The sequence below is a fragment of the Myotis lucifugus genome, unplaced genomic scaffold, assembly GCF_000147115.1.
Source record: "Myotis lucifugus unplaced genomic scaffold, Myoluc2.0 scaffold_191, whole genome shotgun sequence".
In the NCBI taxonomy this organism is placed as follows: domain Eukaryota; kingdom Metazoa; phylum Chordata; class Mammalia; order Chiroptera; family Vespertilionidae; genus Myotis; species Myotis lucifugus.
This window is the reverse complement of record NW_005871239.1, coordinates 297,222-319,108: the sequence shown is the minus strand read 5'-3', so window position 1 is coordinate 319,108 and position 21,887 is coordinate 297,222. Positions and strand designations below refer to the sequence as shown.

Sequence of the window (21,887 nt, the reverse complement as noted above, 5' to 3'; positions counted from 1 at the left end):
ATTTCCATCTTAACAATATTAAGTTCCCAATCCATAAACATGAGATGTCTTTGCATTTATGTAAGTCTTCTTTTATGTCTTTCAACATGCTTAGTAGCTCAAAGTCTAAGTTTTATACTTATTCATTAAATTTATTCCTAAGTATTTTAGTCTTTTTAATGTTCTGGGGTTTTTTTGTTTTTTTGTTTTTTAAATATATTTTATTGATTTCTCACAGAGAGGAAGGGAGAGGGATAGAGAGCTAGAAACATCGATGAGAGAGAAATATCGATCAGCTGCCTCCTGCACATCTCCCACTGGGGATGTGCCCGCAACCCAGGTACATGCCCTTGACCGGAATCGAACCTGGGACCCTTCAGTCCGCAGGCCGACGCTCTATCCACTGAGCCAAACCGGTTTGGGCTGTTCTGAGTGTTTTAATAAGCTCTGCTTTTGTAAGTATTTGTTCATCTCATGAAAATTTTCAAATCTGTCATGAAATTATTTTAAAGTCTTGAATTAGTCAGTGTTCAACCAAAGAAACAGAACTAGTAGAAGATATATATTAAGAGATTTATTACAAGGAATTGACACACAATTGTGGAGGCTGGACAATGAGTCTAAAACCCTAAACCAATGACATTCAGGAAGGGCAGGCTGGGAATCTCAGGCATGAGCTGAAACTGCCGTCCACAGGTATAATTTCTTCTCCCTCAGGGAAGCCTCAGTTCTGCTCTTAAGGGCTTTCAGCTGATTGAATCAGGCCCACACATATTACCTAGGACAGTGGTTGGCAAACTGCAGCTCACGAGCCACATGCGGCTCTTTGGCCCCTTGAGTGTGGCCACGAAGTTTCAATCGCACTGTACGTGCGTGCCCGCAGGTGGTATTTTGTGGAAGAGCCACACTCAAGGGGCCGCAGTTTGCCGACCACTGACCTAGAATAACCTCACTTACTTAAAGTCAATTGATTATGGACTTTAATACAATCTATAAAATCCCTTCATAGCAATCCACAGGTTAGTGATTGACTGAATAACTGGCAATGGAAGCCTAGCCTGTTGACACACAAAACTGACCATCACAAGCCTTTTACCTTTTTAAAATCTGTACCACTTGTAGTTAATAAATTCCTTGGCATCCTTAATATCACTTATTTGTGTGTTTTTATCATGATTAATCTTGCCAGGTATTTTTCTAATTTATTAGTGTGTCAAAAAAAAAACAACTTTAAATTTTAGGCTTGACTTATTTTTTGTTGTTGTTTAAGATTTTTTAAATTGATTTTTAAAGAACAGGAAGAGAGATAGAAACATCAATGTGAAAGTGAAACATCTATCATCGGCTGCCTCCTGTATGCTCCCTACTAGAGATTGATCGCACGACCCGGATCGAACCAGCAACCCTTCAGTGCATAGGATGATGCCCAACCAACTGAGCCAGGACGAGCTGTCCTCTTTTTTTCACATCTCTATGGAGTATGAATTTGGACTCACACCTAAATGGGGGGTGGAGGAGGGCAGAATGCACAGAAAAAAGCCTGACATACACCTAATGTTAACAGTGGTTATCTCTGTGTATTAGAATTGGGGATGATGTTTTTCCTCATTCTTTCCTGTATTAAAAAGTATGTGCTTCTTGACTGATCTTACATTGGGGGTGGGGGGAAAAGCTAAAGGGCATTTTGGGGAAAATTTTAATATGAAACATGTTAGGCAACAATATTGTGTTAAATTTCTTTGGCAAAAAGATACAGTATCCATGTAAAGGACTGTCTGTGTTCCTAGGGGATACATGTAGTACTGAGGGGTGAAGTATCATCACGCATATTTCAAATGGTTCAAGAGAGACCCTGTTTATAAAACATACATGGGAAAATGTCAACAATAAGTCAATCTAGATAAAGGGAATACCTGTATTCATTGTACTGTCTGAAATTTGCTGTAGGTCTATATATATATAAAAGGTTAAGCGACCATCTGACCAGTAGCTATGACATGCAATGACCACCAGGGGGCAGATGCTCCGATCAGTAGCTATGACACACACTGACCACCAGGGGGCAGATGCTCAACACAGGAGCTGCCGAGCTGCGGTGACTTGGCAGTGGTGGTTCTCGGATGATGCACACCAGAACCAGAAAGGAGGGAACTCAATTCCAGGGTTCGTCACCCGCGAACCACCCTCTTGCAATCCAGTACCCTTAGGGGATGACAGAGAGCTGGTTTTGGCCCAATCCCTGCAGGCCAGGCCAAGGGACCCCACCTGCCAGAGGGACCTCGCTCACTCCATAGACGCCCTTTGAGCTTCAGCGTTACCCCAGGTGCGGCCGGCCAGGGAGGGACTATGGGAGGTTGGCTCCAGGGCGTGTCCGGCCCATCTCACTCAGTCCCACCCCGCTGGCCACCATCTAATTAATTTCCTTTCAATGTGCATGAATCCGTGCACTGGGGCACTATTCTATATATATAAAAGGCTAATATGCTAAGAGTCCCTCTGACCATCTGACCAGTCACTATGACACACACTGACCACCAGGGGACAGACACACAACGCAGGAGCTGCTGTGACATGCACTGGCCATTTACAAAGAAATGGCACCGCAGACCAGGCGCCAACAAACCAACATTTGGCTTCCTCTAAGTGAGACACAGGCCCTGCCACCATCCCAGAGTGACAGCCCACCAAATCGCAGCCGACAATGCTGAGACCCCCATGGCGCAAAATGCAGCCCACAGCCCAGTCCAGCCCGGAAATGGTCTCTGTGGGTGCTGGGTAATGATGTCACGTAGCAACGCCTGGCTTCCTCTCCCTAGCGACTAGCCTCCTTGCAGTGTCTTCAGCCCAGGAACATGACTTGCTTTATAGCCAGGTGCAAACATTTTACACTGTAATGAAATGTCTGTGAAGTGTATTCACTTGCCTCATCTCATTTGATCCTCACAGAAGTCCTGGAGTAGGTAGATAGAAGACGCAGTAGAATCCTATTTTCTTTTCATTAGCCGGAAAACGGAGACTTAGAAAGTTTAGAAACTTGACCCGACTGAAAAGAAGTAAGAAATGGTGGAACTTGAAAATGACTTCAGGTTTTCTCACTGTGCAGAATATAGTCAAACACTGCTACAGTTAAACATTTCACCCTTTGTTCTCCCTGCGTGATCTACAATAATAATCTGCTTCATGTTGATATTTACTGCTGTGTTGCTGACAATTACCTGAAAGAGAAGTTGGGGTGCTTCACTGGGCTGGAAAAAGTTTAGCTAAATCAGAAAGCAGGTCTAATTAAGCAAGTTTATCTATATATATAAAGCTCTTGTTGGCACCAATTGCATGCATGTGTTTCCATCTGTCATTGTTGATCATGAATTTGGTTGACACTTCTATTATAAAGGCCAATACTGATATTAAAATATTTCTTCTAATTAATTTCCTTTCAATGTGCACTAATTCATGCACCAGGCCACTAGTTTAAAAATAAAAAACCACGGGAAAATTATATCCTTCTATAATAAAGCAGCTGGAAAACAAAAAAGTCCACAAGACAACCAGCCACTGATTAAGATGCTTTCTACGTGGATGGGTCTCATCCTTTTGTCTAAAGGGATCTGTTCCATGTTAGTGGCAGTGGCTCACCACAGGCTGCTGCACTGATAGGAGAGGCTGTAGATTACCAGAGCTGGCAGGCATAATCCAGCGCTCACTCACTTGCTCTCTGGAATAATTAGATAATGCCCCTTTGATGAGTGTGAAGCTATAAAATAATCTCCTCTTTGATAAGCTTTTGCTACTGGCAAATAAAATTAAGCTATGACAAATTTCTACAGTACATAATAAGCTCAGAATAGGCAAAATTATTGAAATCATGATGGTGGGTAATAAATTATTTCCATTTCCTACCTTAAGCTCCAATTCCCTGAAACTTTTTTTTTTTTTTAAAGAGGTTTAATCTTATACAGCAAAGGCACCAGGATAATGGTTTCTTGGTTTCAATGTTCTGGTTTGTAAGTCAAACCAAGTCAATAGAAAAACCTCCCTTCAGCCAAATAAAAGTAGGGGACGAAAATAACCTTTTGCAAATCCTTGGTATTATCAGGTTCCTATGGATCTGAATTAGAATACTCAAGGATTATATCCTTAAGTATTATACACTGTGCACAATAAGCAAGTTGAGGAAATAAAAACAAAAAATATATGTCTACAAACATGCTTTCTAAAGTATTATAAATAAACCTTTACTTCAGGATCTTGAAATCAAATCATACTCACCATCAAACCAAATGACAAAGCAAGGTAACAGCTGACATTTATATTAAACATTACTATGTGCTAAGAACTAAGTGCTTTTATCTCGTTTAATTCTCACACCAATCCTATGAAGTAGATACTATTATTATACCCACTAGAGGCCCGGTGCCTGAAATTTGTGCACAGGTAGGGTCCCTAGGCCTGGCCGGTGACCAGGGCCAATCAGGGCCTTCCAGCTGCAGGCCAGGGCCTTCCTTCCCCAGCTGTCAGCTGCCGGCCGCGGCCTTCCTTCGTTCTGCGCTGCCCCCTGGTGGTAAGCACACGTCACAGTGAGCAATGGAACTCCTTGTCTCCAGGCCGAACTCCAGAGGGGACACTTTGCATATTAGTCTTTTATATATATAGAAGATTTTATAGATGAGTGGACAAGGGCAAAATTTACCCAAGGTTATTCAGCTGGTAGGTGTTGCAGTGGTTTTTCAAACCTGGGTAGTCTGGCATTGAAAACTGTGTAACCACTGTGCTATGTCTCCCAATACTAGATACTAATTAAAACATCAGAAATGTATTCCTTCCAAATCTCAATCATCATGAGATAAGGAATAGCCTTTGGCTCCTATATATCTAAATTTTCAACATATTTTGTTCCTTCCAACCTTTAAAACTATCCTCAATTTTGAACCACCTGATTTTCTTTTACTACTATTCACCCATCCCCACCCCTGTACCTTGCCCTCATTAAGTGGCTGTATTTATATTAAGCTCTGCTTAGAATAATAACAAAAAAAGTATGAAATAATTAAATCTTGTTTCTTAAAATAAAAAAATTAAACATTTGCCCTAATTTTTTAACTACGCTCTTATCAAGGCTTCCGACTTGCTCAGAAAAGTACCACTGATGCTCATAACCAGAGTACCTTACCAGGAGCACATCATGCTGGTTGCAGACTATCAAAACACTACCTTCAATTCTTTGCTTTCCTGTGTATGATGTATAGCAGGATGGGGTTGGCGGAGGAAATAATGGCAATACATATAAAATATATTTTTTAAAAACATTTCTATCCCATGGAAATACAATGTTAAGGCCATAACAAGTTAAATATGAAAATGTGAAAGTTTTATTTATTTTTAAAAAACTAGGCTATGCAGATAATCAAAAGCCACATATGAAAAAATTTCCAAAACAAACAAAAGAAAACATCTCATCTACAAAAGTATTTACATGTTTAGGGTCCATATTAAAAACCATGGCCCCCTAGGTGCAGTATAGACAGGGAGCAGTCCCTGGTAACCAAAAGAGGAAATTCCTACAAGGTATTTCAATGCTCAGGTATTAAGACCTTGCCTTTGGTGGTTCTGAGGGTAAACACACTGGGACATGCTAGTGGCCTCAAGTCAGTGACCACAACCACAAAGCTTCTAAATGGCCCTCTATTTGGGGGGCAGAGCAATCTGTAGAAATGATAGTTTTTACACATCCCCTTGCTACCTCCACCAGTATAATTACTATTATCTTATAAAGGCAAACAATTGTCTTTAAACTCTTTTAAAAATATAGTTTCCTAAAGACTTTTTTAAAGTCCAGATTCATCAAAGATAAATAAAAAAAAAATCCATTACTTTCCAAAGGTCACTTCCTTACTCTATTCCTGCTTAAATGCAAAAGCTGACAGTTTCTGATTCGTAGAAAGATCTAAAGGTTTTTGCTTTTTAGGCAAATTGAGATTCTCCTTTGCTTTTTCTTCCTGGTGTTCAGTTTCTTCACTTTCGTCGGCCACATGTTTTCGCTTCTTTGCTTCAGCTCCATCACTTGCAGTTCCACCTTTGGCCTTGGCAGTCCATGCCTTTGTAAAAATATGGGAGGAGAAAAGATTTTTACTCAGTAACTAAGAAATAGGAAGAACATACTTTTATTTTTCCCAAGTAACATTCCTGTTTATAAAGTAGCATAATTAGCACTTGAATTGTTAAGCTAATCATTAAGAATTCTCATTAAGAAATTTATTACTTAATTGCAGAACACATTAAAAAATTTTACATTCTACCCCCATAACGTTTCAATCTAAACTCAGCTTGTATTTAACCATATTAATTGCAAAATACTTTTTAAAATGCAACTTTTCATTTTGAGATTGTAGATCCACATGCTGTTATAGGAAATAATACAGAAAGATCCCATGTACCATTTTCCCAGTTTCCCCTAATGGTAGAATCTTGAAAAACTGTAGTGCTATATCACAACCAGGATATGAACACCGGCAACCCCCTTTTACTTCTACTTGGATGTGTGTGTTTATTTCTATTGTAGGTTCATGTATTTACTACCACACTCAAGATACAGAACAGTTCTGTCACCACAAGGATCCATCACATTGCCCACACTCCTCACCAAGGCTCCACCTCCTGACAATCAGTACTCTGTTCTTTATCCCTATGACTCATTTCATCTGTCTCTTAAATCTCTCTTAATTTGTAATAGTTCCTCCTCCTCCTACTTTATATTTTCCCCATCTTATTTACTGTAGAAAAGGGACCCTTTGAGCTATAGAATTTCTTACATGAGCAAACTGGATGTATGTAAATGTTTAAGGTTTATCTTAAAAATATTGATTATAATTCTAAGTATTCAAAAACCATTACAACTTTTGTCAGGTTGCTTTCAGAAGCCATTTTACCTAATTCTTTAGAATTTTTTATCCTTTTATAAACACCTATAAAAAATGAGAAACACAAAGTTGCTGACAAGATTCTAAATAAGGCCTGAGTTGGTTAGACCAGTTTCTAGCTTCCTCATTTTGCAATATGTTTACTCATAAACCAAGTTTATCAAGGCAAGAATCTATGTCCCTAGGTGACCATGCTGCACACTGCCATCCCTGGGAAAGTGAAGTCCCAGGATTTAATCGACACACCATACACATTCCTTCCCATTGCAACAGAAAGCTGCTCCCAGCCTTCCTTCACATGCAGAAATTTATGTGAGGAGCAATAGGTACAAGCAACCTGTTCTAATTTCCATGTGAAAGGCTCGAAAAGGACACCAAAAGCAGTATTCTCAGTGTAAGTAAATAACATTTATAAAAATTCTGCTTACAAGACCCTAAAGCAAGCATGTCAAACTCAAGGCCCATAGGCCACATGTGACCCACAACGAATATTTTTGCAGCCCAGCCAATATAAAAGTATGTAAGAAATGTTTTAATAAAAATTTCATAACTTCATTTTTACAATATCCTGTTATACGTAATTATTAATAACAAACTACAACGTTCACTAATGACTAATTACTATAATCGTGTTGTATTCATTTCCTTTACACGCCTTACGCACAGGCATACCATTTCTCTCCACTAAAACTGGCAGCGAATATTTTAGCAGCCGATTGCCACATCATTAGTCTTGGACTGACTTGTTTGGTGTGCACAACAGGAAATATTTCGCTTTCAGAGAACAAAATAGGTTTATTTGCATTACACTTATTAATATGTGCAGTTATTCAGTTTCTGGTAAGTTATTGTTCAAGAAAAAAATATTAATTTTTATTAAAATGTTCTATTATTTTATGTTAACAATTACTCATTTATTTCAGCCCTTTGTATTCAGCATGTCTCTAATGAAATAAACCTACATTTCTATGAAAATTAAAGCTTTTGTTTTTTTGTGGCCCACATAAGCTTAAACCTTGTTTATTTGGCCTGTGTTAGCCTTTGAGTTTGACATGCTTGCCCTAAAGTACTACTCTAAAAATGTGAATTAATTTCATTCTTACTTACTAATTTTATTTGCTTTTAATTTATAACTAATGAACTTTTTCTTGAGGCATTCCCCTAACTTATAATATGCAGGAACTTATACAGATGTAAACAATATACCTGCCCCCAAATTAACCATTAGCAATAAGTAATAACTACTATATATGCAAATGTCAGTCCCATGTTGACATTTTAGTTATTAAATTCCTCTCTATTCAAAGTTTGTTGAAATATATTCAATTTTCAAAAACAGAAAAAAGTATTTTCTATAAGAATCTTTAAAACTTGTGAATTCACTAAGATCTCAACCTCAGCAAATTATCCTTACCTTCCTTTCTTCAGTTGATAATACTCTAAATCGAAGCATTCCTTCTTTTATTATGTCTGCTTCATCTGAAAAGTCAGGGTTATCAGACAAAATATTACTTCTGTTTTCTTCCAGCCACATCTGGAACCCACTCTTTGGCCTACAAGAGCATAATCATGTAAAAAAATGTTATATTTGAGACACAATTTAAAGTGCTTTAGGATTTTTCAGGTTAGTAATCAAACACTACTCTTTGCATCACTGTATAAAGTAAGAGAGACACAATTAATTACACTTGTTAATATTCTTATTACATATTACTTAAAACTGCCTGGAGACTGCAGGAATAATGAACTGAAAATTTCTTTGTAAGGTCATTGAAAGGGATTACTCACACTTGTACTTTCCAAGTGTGAGTAATTCATGCAGCAACCATGAATTCTGCACTTTCAATCCTTTTTTAATTGGAGGCTCAAGGTCTCCAATCTCACTTAGGCCTCTCTGGCCCAGTAAAATTACTCCATGTAGTCTTGGTAGGTTCTTTCTCCATTTTCCAAACCAGCTATTTGCAATCTCTAGGATTTCCCTCAAGCTCCTTAGCCATCTTCTTATCCTGGCTCTCACATCTAATCTGGGAGTGTGGGTCCTTTCTTGTATCATCATGTAAAACATGGACACAGCACACTTGTCAATTTTATTAGATTTCATCCGACACAATTGCTTTTAGTTCACAAGTAAGGGTTTAAGGCAAACGTTTAATATTTATTTAGTACTTTTTTCTGTATATCCAGTTATTAGTGTAAAAAAACTGAATCTTAAAATATTCACTATTTAATATCTAAACTGAATTCAGAGCAAAATAGGAAAAATAAAAACCATAGCTTCCCCCTCGAATTAAACTGGTTAACATAAGATACTGATTAAATGGGACACTTATTAGTAAAAATACAATGATGACTTCTTCATTTTAACCAATGCATCTTAAATAATTCTAGCATAACAGAGATCAAGAAATTTGGTAATGTATTGCAAGGGTGGAGAAACAAGATGTGTACAAACAGGAACTCCCATATTGTTGGGGTGTATAAAATGATAAAACGTCAATGCAGAACGACTTGGCAATATCTATCAGAATTACAAGTGCACATTAACTTGAACCATACAGAAATCTGTAGCTATATGTCTATGTGAGAAATGACATTCATATAGTTATTCATTGCAGTACTATTTATACTATCAAACGACCTTTTTCTACCCATAGAGAACTAAGTAAATTATGACATATCTATTCAATTAGTATAAAAAGATAAAACAAAATATTGTGTAGCAATCTGAAATGACTTGCAAAAGCTGCTAAGTGAAAACCAGTAATGTACAGAACAATATGTATGCTACCATTTCTGTAAAACATAAAAAAAATAAAAAAAATAAAAAATAGACCAATATAAGTGTTTGTACATGCATAGATTAATTCTGGAAGGCGATATAATAAACTTGTTGCAGTGACTATTTGTGGAGAGAGGAAGTGGGTAGATAGGAAAAAGGTTTATTCTTTGTTACACCTTCCAACCATGTTTCTCCATGTAACTATATTACCTATTAAAAAAAGAACTGCCCCACTGGTGTGACTCATTGGCTGAGCATCAACCCTTGAACTAGGAAGTCAGTGTTCAATTCCCAGTCAGGGCACATGCAAGGGTTGCAGGCTTGATCCCCAGTAGGGGGTGTGCAGGAGGCAGCTGATCAATGATTCTCTCTCATCATTGCTATTTCTAGCTCTCTCTCCCTCTCTCTGAAATCAATAAAAATCTATTTTTTTTAAAAAAGAACTAATTATAGGCAGCGGCCAAGTAGCTCAATGGGTCGCAGTGGTTCTCAACCTGTGGGTCACGACCATCGGAAAACACATATAGCATATCAGATATTTACATTACGATTCATAACAGTAGCAAAATTACCGTTATGAAATAGCAACGAAAATAATTTTATGGTTGGGGGTCACCACAATATGAGGAATTGTATTAAAGGGTCGTGGCATTAGGAAGGTTGAGAACCACTGGATTAGAGCATCGTCCTGATATGCCAAGGTTGTAATTTTGATCCCGTCAAATAACATACAAGAATCAACCAATGAATGTATAAATAAGTGGAAAAACAAATCAATGTTTTTTTTTCTCTCTCTCCCTCCCTCCCTCAATAAAATTTAAAAATAAAATAAAAATAAAAAGAACTAACTATAGTGTCCTAATAAAATGTTTCTACAATTTAAAACACATCCAACTTATAAAAGCATACTTTAGTAAGCAATGTAAATAGACATAAATCAGTATTTGTGACTTTCTTAAAGTTCATAAGTATTCAGAATGTCCACTACTAGTGTCAATGTGTGATTTATAATAATGAATAACAGAGCTGTATAATTTTGTATTGCCGCTTCTGTATGCCTTTTATTGGGGGACTGCATCTTGAGAATACTAAATTTCTCTATGTACTGACCTTTGGTTTTCAGTGTTTTGAGGACACATAGCTGGGGTTTCAGATGACGAATTTTTAGGATTTTCTTCTTTCACTTCCTCCGTCTTATCAGCTTGGGAAGTCCTTTTCTGGAAATAGGATACTGCAGATGCCTGTAAAAGTAAACATAATGAGTACTGCAACAAAATCTAGTATGGTTTTATATGTTACAAACAAGCTTTGGAAAATGTGGAAAAATATTTAGAAATCTTATGTCAACATGGTAAGTCCTGAAGTTCTCAATTAAAAATAAGTATGCATACACACACACACACACACACACATTTTCAAATTCCATGTTTTCTAAATGAATAAAATTATATGAGATGGAAAAGATACATAATAGAGCTATTTTACCGATAACAAATATAGAATGAAATCTGGGAAGTAAAATCAGAATACAGAACAAGAAAGGAGTAGAGCCAGGTACTACACCAGTTGTCATTAAAATGTGGGAAATTAAAAAAAACAGATAGATGCCGGAATCCCCAAGGTCTGGAGATTATATATATATTAGAGGCCCAATGCACAAAATTCGTGCAAGAGTAAGCTTTCCTTCCCCCGGCTGCCGGCACCAGCTTCCCTCTGACACCTGAAACCCAGGCTTTCCTCCAGCCGCTGACAGGCAACTGGGACCCAGGCTTCTCTCTCAGCCTGGGCTTCGACGGAAGGTCATTTGGTCTACTCTCTCAGCCTGGGCTTCGACGGAAGGTCATTTGGTCTAATTAGCATATTACGCTTTTAATATATATATATATAAAATGATTCTGAAGCAAAACCAGAATTGAGAACCTCTGCCCTTGCTAGGCAATTAATTTTAAACAACAGAGCAGAAATTTCCAGCAAAAGAACTAAATGAAATAGAGGCAAGCAAACTGGAGTTCAAACAAATGGTTATAAGGATGCTCAAGGAACTTAGTGAGAACTTCAGCAATATGAAAAAGGACATAAAAACCATAAAAAAAGCCCCACAGAAATGAAGGACATACTTACTGAAATTAAGAATAATTTACAGGGAATCAACAGTAGTGTAGATGAAGCTGAGAATCAAAGTAGTGAATTGGAATATAAGGAAGCAAACACCACCCAATCAGAATAGCAAAAAGAAAAAGGAATTTAAAAAAAACAAAGACAGAGCAAGAAACCTCTGGGACAACTTCAAGCATACCAACAATCGTATCATGGAGTTGCTGGAATGAGAAGGCAGCAAGAAACTGAGGACCTACTTGAAAAAATAATGACAGAAAACTTCTCTAACCTGGTGAAAGAAAGACATATATAAGTCCAGGAAGTGCAGTCCCAAACAAGATGAACCCAAAGAGGCCCACACCAAGACATCATAATTAAAATGCCAAAGGTTAAAGACAAATAGAAAATCTTAAAAGCAGCAAGAGAGTGTTACTTACAAGGGAGCTCCCATACACCTGTCAGCTGATTTCTCAACAGAAACTTTGTAAGCCAGAAGGAAATGTTGAGATATATTCACAGTGAGGAAAACCAAGAACCCTACAACCAAAAATTACTCTACCCAGCAAAGTATCATTCAGAATTGAAAGTCAGATAAAAAGCTTCCCAGACGAAAAAGCTAAAGGAGTTCATCACCACCAAACTAGTATTATCCTATATAAGAGGGAATATGCAAATTGACCATCACTCTACCACAAAATATGGCGGCGCCCACAGCAGGGTCAGGGGGTTTCCATAACACAAGATGGCTGTGCCCACAGTGGAGGCCGAGTTCCCGTAACGAGCCTTAACGAGCAATCAGCAGGGACCTGAGGCTGCGCCCCCCTGTGGGGCTTGACAGGGGGCCGCAGGCCACTCCCCCTGCCCTGATGCCAGGCCGGGGGACCTCAGGCCACACCCCCCGCCCTGGCACCAGGCCAGGGGACCTGAGGCCGTGTGCTCCCTGCCTGGCAGGGATTGACGGGGGATTTGAGGCTGCGCTCCCCTCCTGACGGGGCTTGATGGGGGAACATCAGGCCACGCCCTCCACCTGTCGGGGCTTTACAGGGGACCTCAGGCTGTGCCCCCCCATCCAGCGGGGCTTGACTAGGGTGGGACTGGCCGGGTTTGGATCTAGCCCAAAGGGGGTGGGGCCGGCCAGGTCTGGGTCTTGCATGATTTCGAGGCGCACGTGGGTGGGCGGGAACTTGACTCTGGGTCCCGTGGTCTGCCCCAGACTCTGAAAAGAGGAACATTTTCATATACATTTTACTAATTTTCTTTCATCTCTGACACTTCTATTATAGAGAAAGGGAAAATAGCAATATTAAAATATTTCCTCTAATTAACCCCCTTATAATGTGCACAAATTTCGTGCACCAGGCCACAAGTATGAAATATTAGGGTCTTCTTTAAGAAAAAAAAAGATAGCCCTACCCAGTTTGGCTTAGTGGATAGAGCATCAGCCTGTGGACTGAAGGGTTGCGGGTTCAATTTCAATCGAGGGCATGTACCTCTGTTGCAGGCTCAATTCCCTGACCCTCGTCAGGGCTCGTGTGGGAGGCAACCAATGTCTCTCTCACATCCATGTTTCTCTCTCTCTGTCTCTCCACCTCCCTTCCACTCTCTCTAAAATATAATAAAGAGGGAATATGCAAATTGACCGTCACTCTGCCACAAAGATTGCGGTGCCCACAGAAAAATATCCTTGGGTGAGGATTAACAACAACAACAAAAGATAAAAAATACGAGCAATAAAATAGCAATAAATACATATCTATTAACAAGTGAGTAAAAAACAAAATCAACAAACAAGCAGAAAAGAAACATACTTTCAGATACAAAGAACATTTTGGCAGTTGCCAGATGAGAGAGGGATTAGGGGGATGGGTGAAGAGGTGAAGGGATTAAGAAATACAAATTGGTAGTTACAGAATAGTCATGGGGATGTAAAGTGTAGCATAGGGAATATAGTCAATAATATTCTAATAGCTACGTACGGTGTCAGATGGGTGCGAGATTGGGATGCTCACTTAGTAAGTTATATAATGTCTAATTTCTGGGGTGTACACTTGAAAGTAATATAATATTGTATGTCAACCATAATTGAAAAATAAAAAATGATTAAATGGCAAGAAAAACAGTTATAAACAACTGGAGCCTCCTGAAACGGTGAACAAACAGACAAAAAGTAAGACAAACAGATCTGTGCCTTCTGCAGATGGGGGTAGTTGAAACAGTACCTGCTTAGATTTTGGCTTTGGAACTAGAGGCTTTATTACTGGAGACTTTTCATCATTTGTAGCTCGATTAAGTGCAGTAGATTTCTTATATGATTTGTTCATATTGTCTAAAATATTAGCAGAACGTCCTGAGTTCACTGAAATGGCTGGCTCTTTGGAATTGGCTGATACCTAAAGAGCAAATTTGTATAAGCATTTTATGTTTAAAGAAGTAAAAGAATCCCAATAAATTTATTCTTCCTTAAAATTTCAGTTAAGTTTATATTGTAGTTTCATTTTTGGAACTGAATGCATTTGATACAACCCAAATTAAGATTGATTCACATATTCCCAAATACCACATCCCCAAGAAAAGCAGGGAGTATTTCAAAACAATAGGTACTTAGAAGATATGTAGAAAATATACCGTATAGCCCAAGTGTGAACCTGTACTGCTTTTGTCTTTGTTTTCACAAAGATCTGCTATAGTCTTTAATGCCTCCAATCTGGGGAGGGTCATCAGGTGGTTTGAAATATTTCTCTGTATGGAAATGTATTTAAATAGAAAATATTACTGGAAAGAGTTTACCTTGAAGGGGTTTACTCGTCCTGCGTTACTGGAGGTAACTGCACCTTTCATAAGAAAGAAACCTTCACTTAATAGTGATAAAACACAGAAGACATCTGACTTCTATAATAATAAATGAAATATTTTAATCTGTATTATATAAAAATAAATGTACTTTGTAACTTTAAAACTATTAACAACTGTATATGACCTCCTTCCTATTTCCAAGACAAGATAAAAGCTTTTAGATGGGAACTATACCAACCCAATACATGCAGATCTATCCTTTTCTCCTGTTACCACGGAAGAATGGTGTCTTATTTTAACTAAGATTAGTAATTCCTCTCCTTGTGCTTTCAATCTTACGCCCTCCTGCTTTGTCACGAAACTTGTCCTATAATGGCGACACCATCTTAGACTTCCTTTCCCTCTTTATTGGCCGTTCAAGTTTCCCAACTTAAACAAACAAAATACAAACTCTCTCTACCCCACATCCTCTCCAGCCACCACTTTGTCTCACCTCCTCACATCAGCCAAATTTTTCAAGAGCTATCTACATGGCTACTCCCATTTCCTAACTGCTCATATATGTTCCAACATCCAATACAATATGGCTTCCAGCCCTCCTAACCACCCTACAGAATCTGTTCTTGCTAAGAAGTCAATAAAACTCTATGTAGCCAAATCTGGTGGATACTTTTCAATAACAAAAAAACCAAACTAACAAAACATAAAAACAAAGCCCTAAAGGGTAAAGTATATTTGAGTAGATGTATCACTTTAGACTACTTACAAAATTTTTGTGATATTACAAAATTACAAATATTTCCTACCTGACTTAACAGCTGGTACATCAGAGGAATTTGCACTTTTGGAAAATGGGTTCTGTCCTATGGAATAATTAGATAATACAATATAAATGGGAATATAAAGTCACCCTCTTCAATCAACATGATGTCTTGAAAAGGTATGGGTACAGCAATCTCCCCTTATCTATGAGGGATACGTTCCAAGACCCTTAGTAGATGCCTGAAGTCAATAATAGCACATACAGGGTGGGCAAAAGTAGGTCTATAGTTCTTTGTATGAAAAATAATATAATAATTAACAAATAATAAAAGAATAAACTCTGTTTTGCATACTCACAACTGTAAACCTACTTTTGCCTTATCCTGTACATACCTGATAAAGTTTAATTTATAAATTAGGCACAGTAAGAGATTAGCAACAATAACTAATAATAAAATAAAATAATTATAACAACATACTGTAATATGTTATGTGAATGTGGTCACTCATCTTGGGATCCTTGCTGAAGTCTTCTGAAGGCTCAATGCTTTCTAGTACAACATGCTGTCATTAGCCAGAACATTTTCTGTTCACATCTTCCACTACATCTTAACTAAGCCCTTACCACACACCATGGCCATAACTTTTGCACTTTTTTTTTTTTTTTACTTTTGCACTTTTGAGGTATGACAGCAAAACTAGCACAAATTTCTTTTTCTTTTTTACCATAGATCTTACTAAGCTCAGCATCATACAATTTTTTCTTTCCTTATAAAGTTGAGAACTTTTATCTTTTCACTTAAAGAAAGAACTTTATAGCTTCTCTTTAGCATATTTTAATTGCCAGCATCACTCTTGTGCTTTGGGGCCATTATTAAGTCAAACGAGGGTTACATGAACACAAGCACTTCAATACCACAGTTGATTTAATAAATGAGTGACTTACTAATGGGTGGGTAGTGTATACAATGTAAATACAATGGACAAAGGGACAATTCACATCCCAGGTGGGATAGATCACACAGTGCGAGATTTCATCATGCTACTCGGAATGACACAATTTAAAGCTTATGAACTGTATATTTCTGGAATATTCCATTTAATATTTGAGACCACAGCTGACTGTGGGTAACTGCAACTGCAAAAAGCAAAACCATGGATAAGGGGGATCTACTGTATTCAATTTTCCTAGCTAAGTAAAGTAGGGAAAACCCCGCACATATTTCTTATCTTTAAATTGCCTTGAAAATGTATCTTACCATGCTTAGGTACTTCTGATGTTTCTTCTGTATCATCAGCTTCCCCAGTGTCTTCTGCTTCTTCTTCAACTTGATTTCTGAGCCTTGGCTGGCTCCACTCTGTAGGAGTATTACTGTAACTAAAAGACAATATTATTCAATAAAGAGCTATATGCAAAACCCAAGTTAATATTCAGATTGGTAAAAAAAAGAAAAAAAAATCAAACAACTGAATATTTCTTACCCAGCACTCAGCTGTTTTCTGAAATCTCCTTCCTCTTCCTCCTCTTCCACCTGGGTTGCTGCCAATTCTGCTGCCTTCTCTACGGCCAATTCACTAAGTCTTTGGGCCAATATTAATCTCCGAGAACGAGAGGCATATTTAATGGCTAAATTCACAGCATTTTGAGTCATCAGTTCAGCAAGTTCCACACAACGAAATTCTCGCTCCAGTTTACAGGAAAGCTAGCCCCAAAGGAAAACAAAACAAAACAACAAAAAATCAAATCATGTTGTTAAACTTTTTACTAGTAAAAATAATGGAATGAAACTACTAGTAAAACTGAGAAAAGAGCTTTCTAGATACCGTATCTCATTGATTCTAAAATGCACATTTTTACACATCTTAACATCTCTGAAATTGGAAAGTGTGTTACAATTCATGGTAGGTCAGAGTTTAATTGGCAGCCATTTTTTTTCTGTCTCAGTGGTTTAAATGAATAAAACAATAGTGCATTTTATAATCAATAGTAGCTTAGATTGGCATACCATTTTAAGCTATTCATTGCAAGGAAAGTAAGAGATTCATTTAAAATTCAAATGTGGTTCTCCTAAATTTGTTTCCCACCCTTGCCAAATAGGGTAGCAAATTCAAAGAAGGAATAAATTGTAAATGATTTATTTGTTACTATTTTGCCTAGAATTGGCATACAAAACTACTAAATGAATTTGGTGGTGTAGCAGGTTTACCCAATACTTTTAAAGTGTGATTGTCTATGATCTCAAACTACCAGAAACAATTACACAAACTCCAAATTAGCAAACAACTTCCTTTACACCTTGCTCTATTTTTTATATTTAACAATATAAAACAAAGGGCATTCACTTAAAATCTCTTAGAAAAAAGACTAGTTTTCTTTTGGCATTAATTTTGACAACTCAAAGTAAGGCAACTCAAGTACAATGTGAGAAAAATTAATATTTCGAAGACTACTAAGGGTCTCAGAATTCATAAGGTAGAAGGGCTATTTTGTTACTTAGACGTCACATGTCTGACTCATTAAACAGAAACTTTAGATATTCACCTGCAAGTTCTTCTCAAGTTTTCTAGTATCACTTATCTATAAGCAGTACTTCTCAATCAGGGTGGTACTCTGTCTCAGGGGGGCATTTAGAAATAAAAGGGAGTATAGTAAGACCTTATTTAACATGGCTGATGGGTTCCTAGAAACTGCGACTTTAAACTAAATAATGTATAACAAATTGCCCGGCCAGTGTAGTTCAGTGGTTGAGCCTCAACCTATGAACCAGGAGGTCACAGTTCAATTTGAGGTTGGGGCACATGCCCAGGTTTTAGGCTTAATCCCCAGTAGGGGGCATGCAGGAGGCAGCCTATCAATGATTCTCATCATTGATGTTTCTCTCTCTCCCTCTTCTCTCTCTGAAATCAATCAAAATATATATATTTTAAAAAGAACATATAACAAACCAATTTTACTATAGGCTAATTGATATAAACAAGAGTTGAGTTCTTACTGCTTATTTCTGGTCATAAAAGTTTTACCAAACTTCCCAAAACAGTTCTAATATTAAACATTGAAATAAATGTGTGTTATACATATATTTAAGAAAGATTAATAAAAATGAGTAAGATAGCCCTAGCCAGTTTAACTCAGTGGATAGAGCGTCGGCCTGCGGACTGAAGGGTCCCAGGTTAGATTCTGGTCAAGGGCATATGCCCGGGTTGCGGGCTCAATCCCTAGTGGGGGGCGTACAGGAGGCAGCTGATCAATGATTCTCTCTCATCATTGATGTTTTTATCTCTCTCTTCCTCTTCCTTCCTCCTTGAAATCAATAAAATTATATTTTATTTATTTATTTATTTATTATTTTTTTTTTTTTAAATATATTTTATTGGTTTTTTACAGAGAGGAAGGGAGAGAGATAGAGAGTTAGAAACATCGATGAGAGAGGAACATCGATCAGCTGCCTCCTGCACATCTCCCACTGGGGATGTGCCCGCAACCCAGGTACATGCCCTTGACCGGAATCGAACCTGGGACCTTTCAGTCCGCAGGCCGACGCTCTATCCACTGAGCCAAACCGGTTTTGGCAATAAAATTATATTTTAAAAAAATAATTTAAAAAAAAAGAGTAAGATAATTATTTGCCAACCCACCATTCCAGTTCAGGGTCACAGGTGACTAGAGCCTATCCCAATAGCTCAGGGCACAAGGAGGGAATCCACTCTTGAAAGAATGCCCTTCCATCACAGGATGCACTCACCCAGACACCCATACTCACTATGGGACTAATGTAGACACGTTATCCACCTCATGTGCACATCTTTAGGATGTGGGAGGAAACCCGAGTACCTGGAGAATACCTCCCCCAGACATGGGGAACATACAAACTCCACATAGTCAGCGGCCCCTGCCGGGAGTTGATTTTTTTTCTCATCAGTTATAACTTATTGACATTGAATGAAATGATGGTATTTAAGGACCAGTTGTAGTAAGATTCTCAGAGTAACTAGGTTGAAGAGGCATTTGCCAGGGGACCAGAATGTTAAAGACCAGTCCCCAAAGCTACTACTATCCTCCTGAGAAACACTGTTCCAGAGGAAACGCTCCTATAAAACTAAATGGTAAACAAATCAAACGTTTCCTTAAAAGTGTTAGAGATAGTAAAAAGATTACTAGTGCCTAGATCACAAATGACACTTTTGTTCCTTCACAAAAGGAACAAAACTTACTCTACAATAAACGAATTGAATTTCTTTAGTACTAAAATCCAAGGCTGTGTTGCATAGCGAACAGTGAATACCATGTTTTGGAGACCTTAGTTACAATTAGCTCTGAAGCCTTAGATATCACTTTTCCCTCATAACTCTTTTCCCTCGACTTTAAAATGAAAAGTCTGGCCCTGGCCAGCTTGGCTCAGTGGATAAAGCGTCAGCCTGCTGACTGAAGGGTCCCAGGTTCGATTCCCAGTCAAGGGCAAATGCCCGGGTTGCGGGCTCGATCCCCAGTGTGGGGCATGCAGGAGGCAGCTGGTCCGTGATTCTCTCTCATCATGGATGTTTCTCTCTCTCTCCCTCTCCCTTCCTCTCTGAAATCAATAAAAATATGTATTTAAAAAAAAGAAAAGAAAAGTCTGGACCATTTACTCTCTCAAGAAATACTGAGGTCTACTGTCTATTAGATTCCATTGAGTACCTGGCATGGCCCCTGCCCTCAAGGGGCTTACAGCCCAGTGCAAGTTGAGCAGAGAAGAAATTACATTACACTCCTCTCCATAAACCAAATTTATCTCCAAAAGTAAAAGTACTTAAATATCCCAGGCACCAAATATGATCACTGGCTATAGATATACACAGTAAGAGGATGACAAAAAAAATAGATATATCTAAAATCCTTATGAAAGTTCTGAAGACTGCCCACCCTTGGAGGTTTAAAAGTCTAGAAACATTGTTGTACAGGATAAAAGCAAGAGTTAGAGGTCCTGATTCTCAAATATTATTAAGCATCGAAATCACTTGCAGAACCTGTTAAAACAGTGCAGTGGGTAAAAGCAAAAAGGGAGGTTGCACCAGAACAGTTCATTACTGCCTATAATCTTAGATGCAGGGTAATGTTTTAAATATTTTAAATCCAATGTCAACTGGAAAACTGAACTTTTTTAAGGGAGAAAAACACCACTGGATACAACTTAAAATTCTAGGCTGTGGAACTCAGTGCTAATTCACATACCTTTAAGAGATTCAAACTTAGAAAAATATTTAACTTCCATTTTTTTTCAGTATATTTGACTTACTGCAAGCATTTTCAGTAAAAGTTCCTGTTGTTCTTTTATTGCTTGATTTTTAGTGTTCTCTTCATATTCATAACCATTTTTAGCTAAATAATCAAGGTGGTTGTGAAACATAACTGAACGCCAAAACTGTTCCTATAAAAGTGAAAAAAAATTGCTTAGAGTCAACTACCACTTAATACCAGGTAAGTTTAAATATTTATCTTAACATCAGCTTCTGAATAAAATTTTTCTGAAATACTCATCTCTATAGCATCAAATTCTAATTAATGTGATATTATGGCTTGACTTTATATCCTATCCTGAAAAGGAGGGCAGAGAAAATAGAATGTTTTAAACCGTTTCCTAGCTACTATAGTTAATGCTCAGAGAATTTGGTAAATTAGTTTTTTAGAAGCCAATTTGTTTCTTGTTTAGAATTGCAAGACTTCAAATGACTTTTGATGATGCAGGACTAGGACTAGGGTGAATCAAACCAGGTGCCTATGGCACAAAAATGTATGGAGGCACACCCCCTCAGGACTTGCCCGACCTTGACAGTGAGTGCCTTACACTAGTGAGGCACTGAGGACACTACCCACTTACCTCACAAAGTTCTTGGCAGCAGTGATGGCAATCAGGTGCCCTGGTGATCATAAGCAGTCCCCTCCCTCTCTGCTACCTCTATCTATCTAATTATAAAGTAATGAATACTCAACACTGGTCATCAGGATCATTTCTAAATGGCTGTGTCATAGGCAGTGCAATATCAAATTTAGAGTGTCAAAGCAAGATTTCCACGTACCTCCATCTGTCCCTTCTCTGTTGTAACCTGACAGTAAGGAAGCTGAAAGGATAAAACGGCGACAGCAGGGCGTGGAAGGGTGGGAGGAAACCGAGAGCCTTTACAAGGAATGCACCTGTCAGTAAAGAAAAAGTCTCACCATAAAAACCTGTAATATTAAATTAAATATACCTCTTTAAGATAACGGCATTCATTAACAAAATGAATCTTCTTGCTTGAAAAAACATTAGATGGAACAGTAAAAATCCTTATAGGTTCAAAACTTAACCTCTTAAGATAAAAATGTGAATTCTTTCATTCAAATTACTAAATAACTTGATTCCTGGGAATAACATGCAAAAAATAACAAACACACTATAGTTGGTAATAAAAATGTCCATAATGGAATATTTGAAGATTCTGAAAAGGTAAGACAGAAATATTAGCCAACAATTACTCTATGGCTTTCTACTAGGTTTGATTTGCATTTTCTAAGACCATGTTTTCTCAAACTTCCCACACTGCTAATC

The 21,887-nt window shown here is 37.9% G+C and overlaps 1 protein-coding gene across 1 annotated transcript in view; it reads right to left on the bottom strand.

Annotated features, from left to right (window-relative positions):
* Positions 1–5,327: 5,327 nt before the first annotated feature.
* The window catches only part of WDHD1 (WD repeat and HMG-box DNA binding protein 1), a 54,620-nt gene continuing 38,060 nt past the window's right edge, over positions 5,328–21,887 (bottom strand). The window contains 10 exon segments of the mRNA XM_006096950.3: positions 5,328–6,071; positions 8,308–8,446; positions 10,783–10,913; positions 13,989–14,159; positions 14,557–14,600; positions 15,369–15,425; positions 16,584–16,702; positions 16,807–17,027; positions 20,598–20,729; positions 21,379–21,493. Coding sequence (XP_006097012.1) covers positions 5,871–6,071; positions 8,308–8,446; positions 10,783–10,913; positions 13,989–14,159; positions 14,557–14,600; positions 15,369–15,425; positions 16,584–16,702; positions 16,807–17,027; positions 20,598–20,729; positions 21,379–21,493 — 1,330 coding nt within the window. The 3' untranslated portion in view covers positions 5,328–5,870.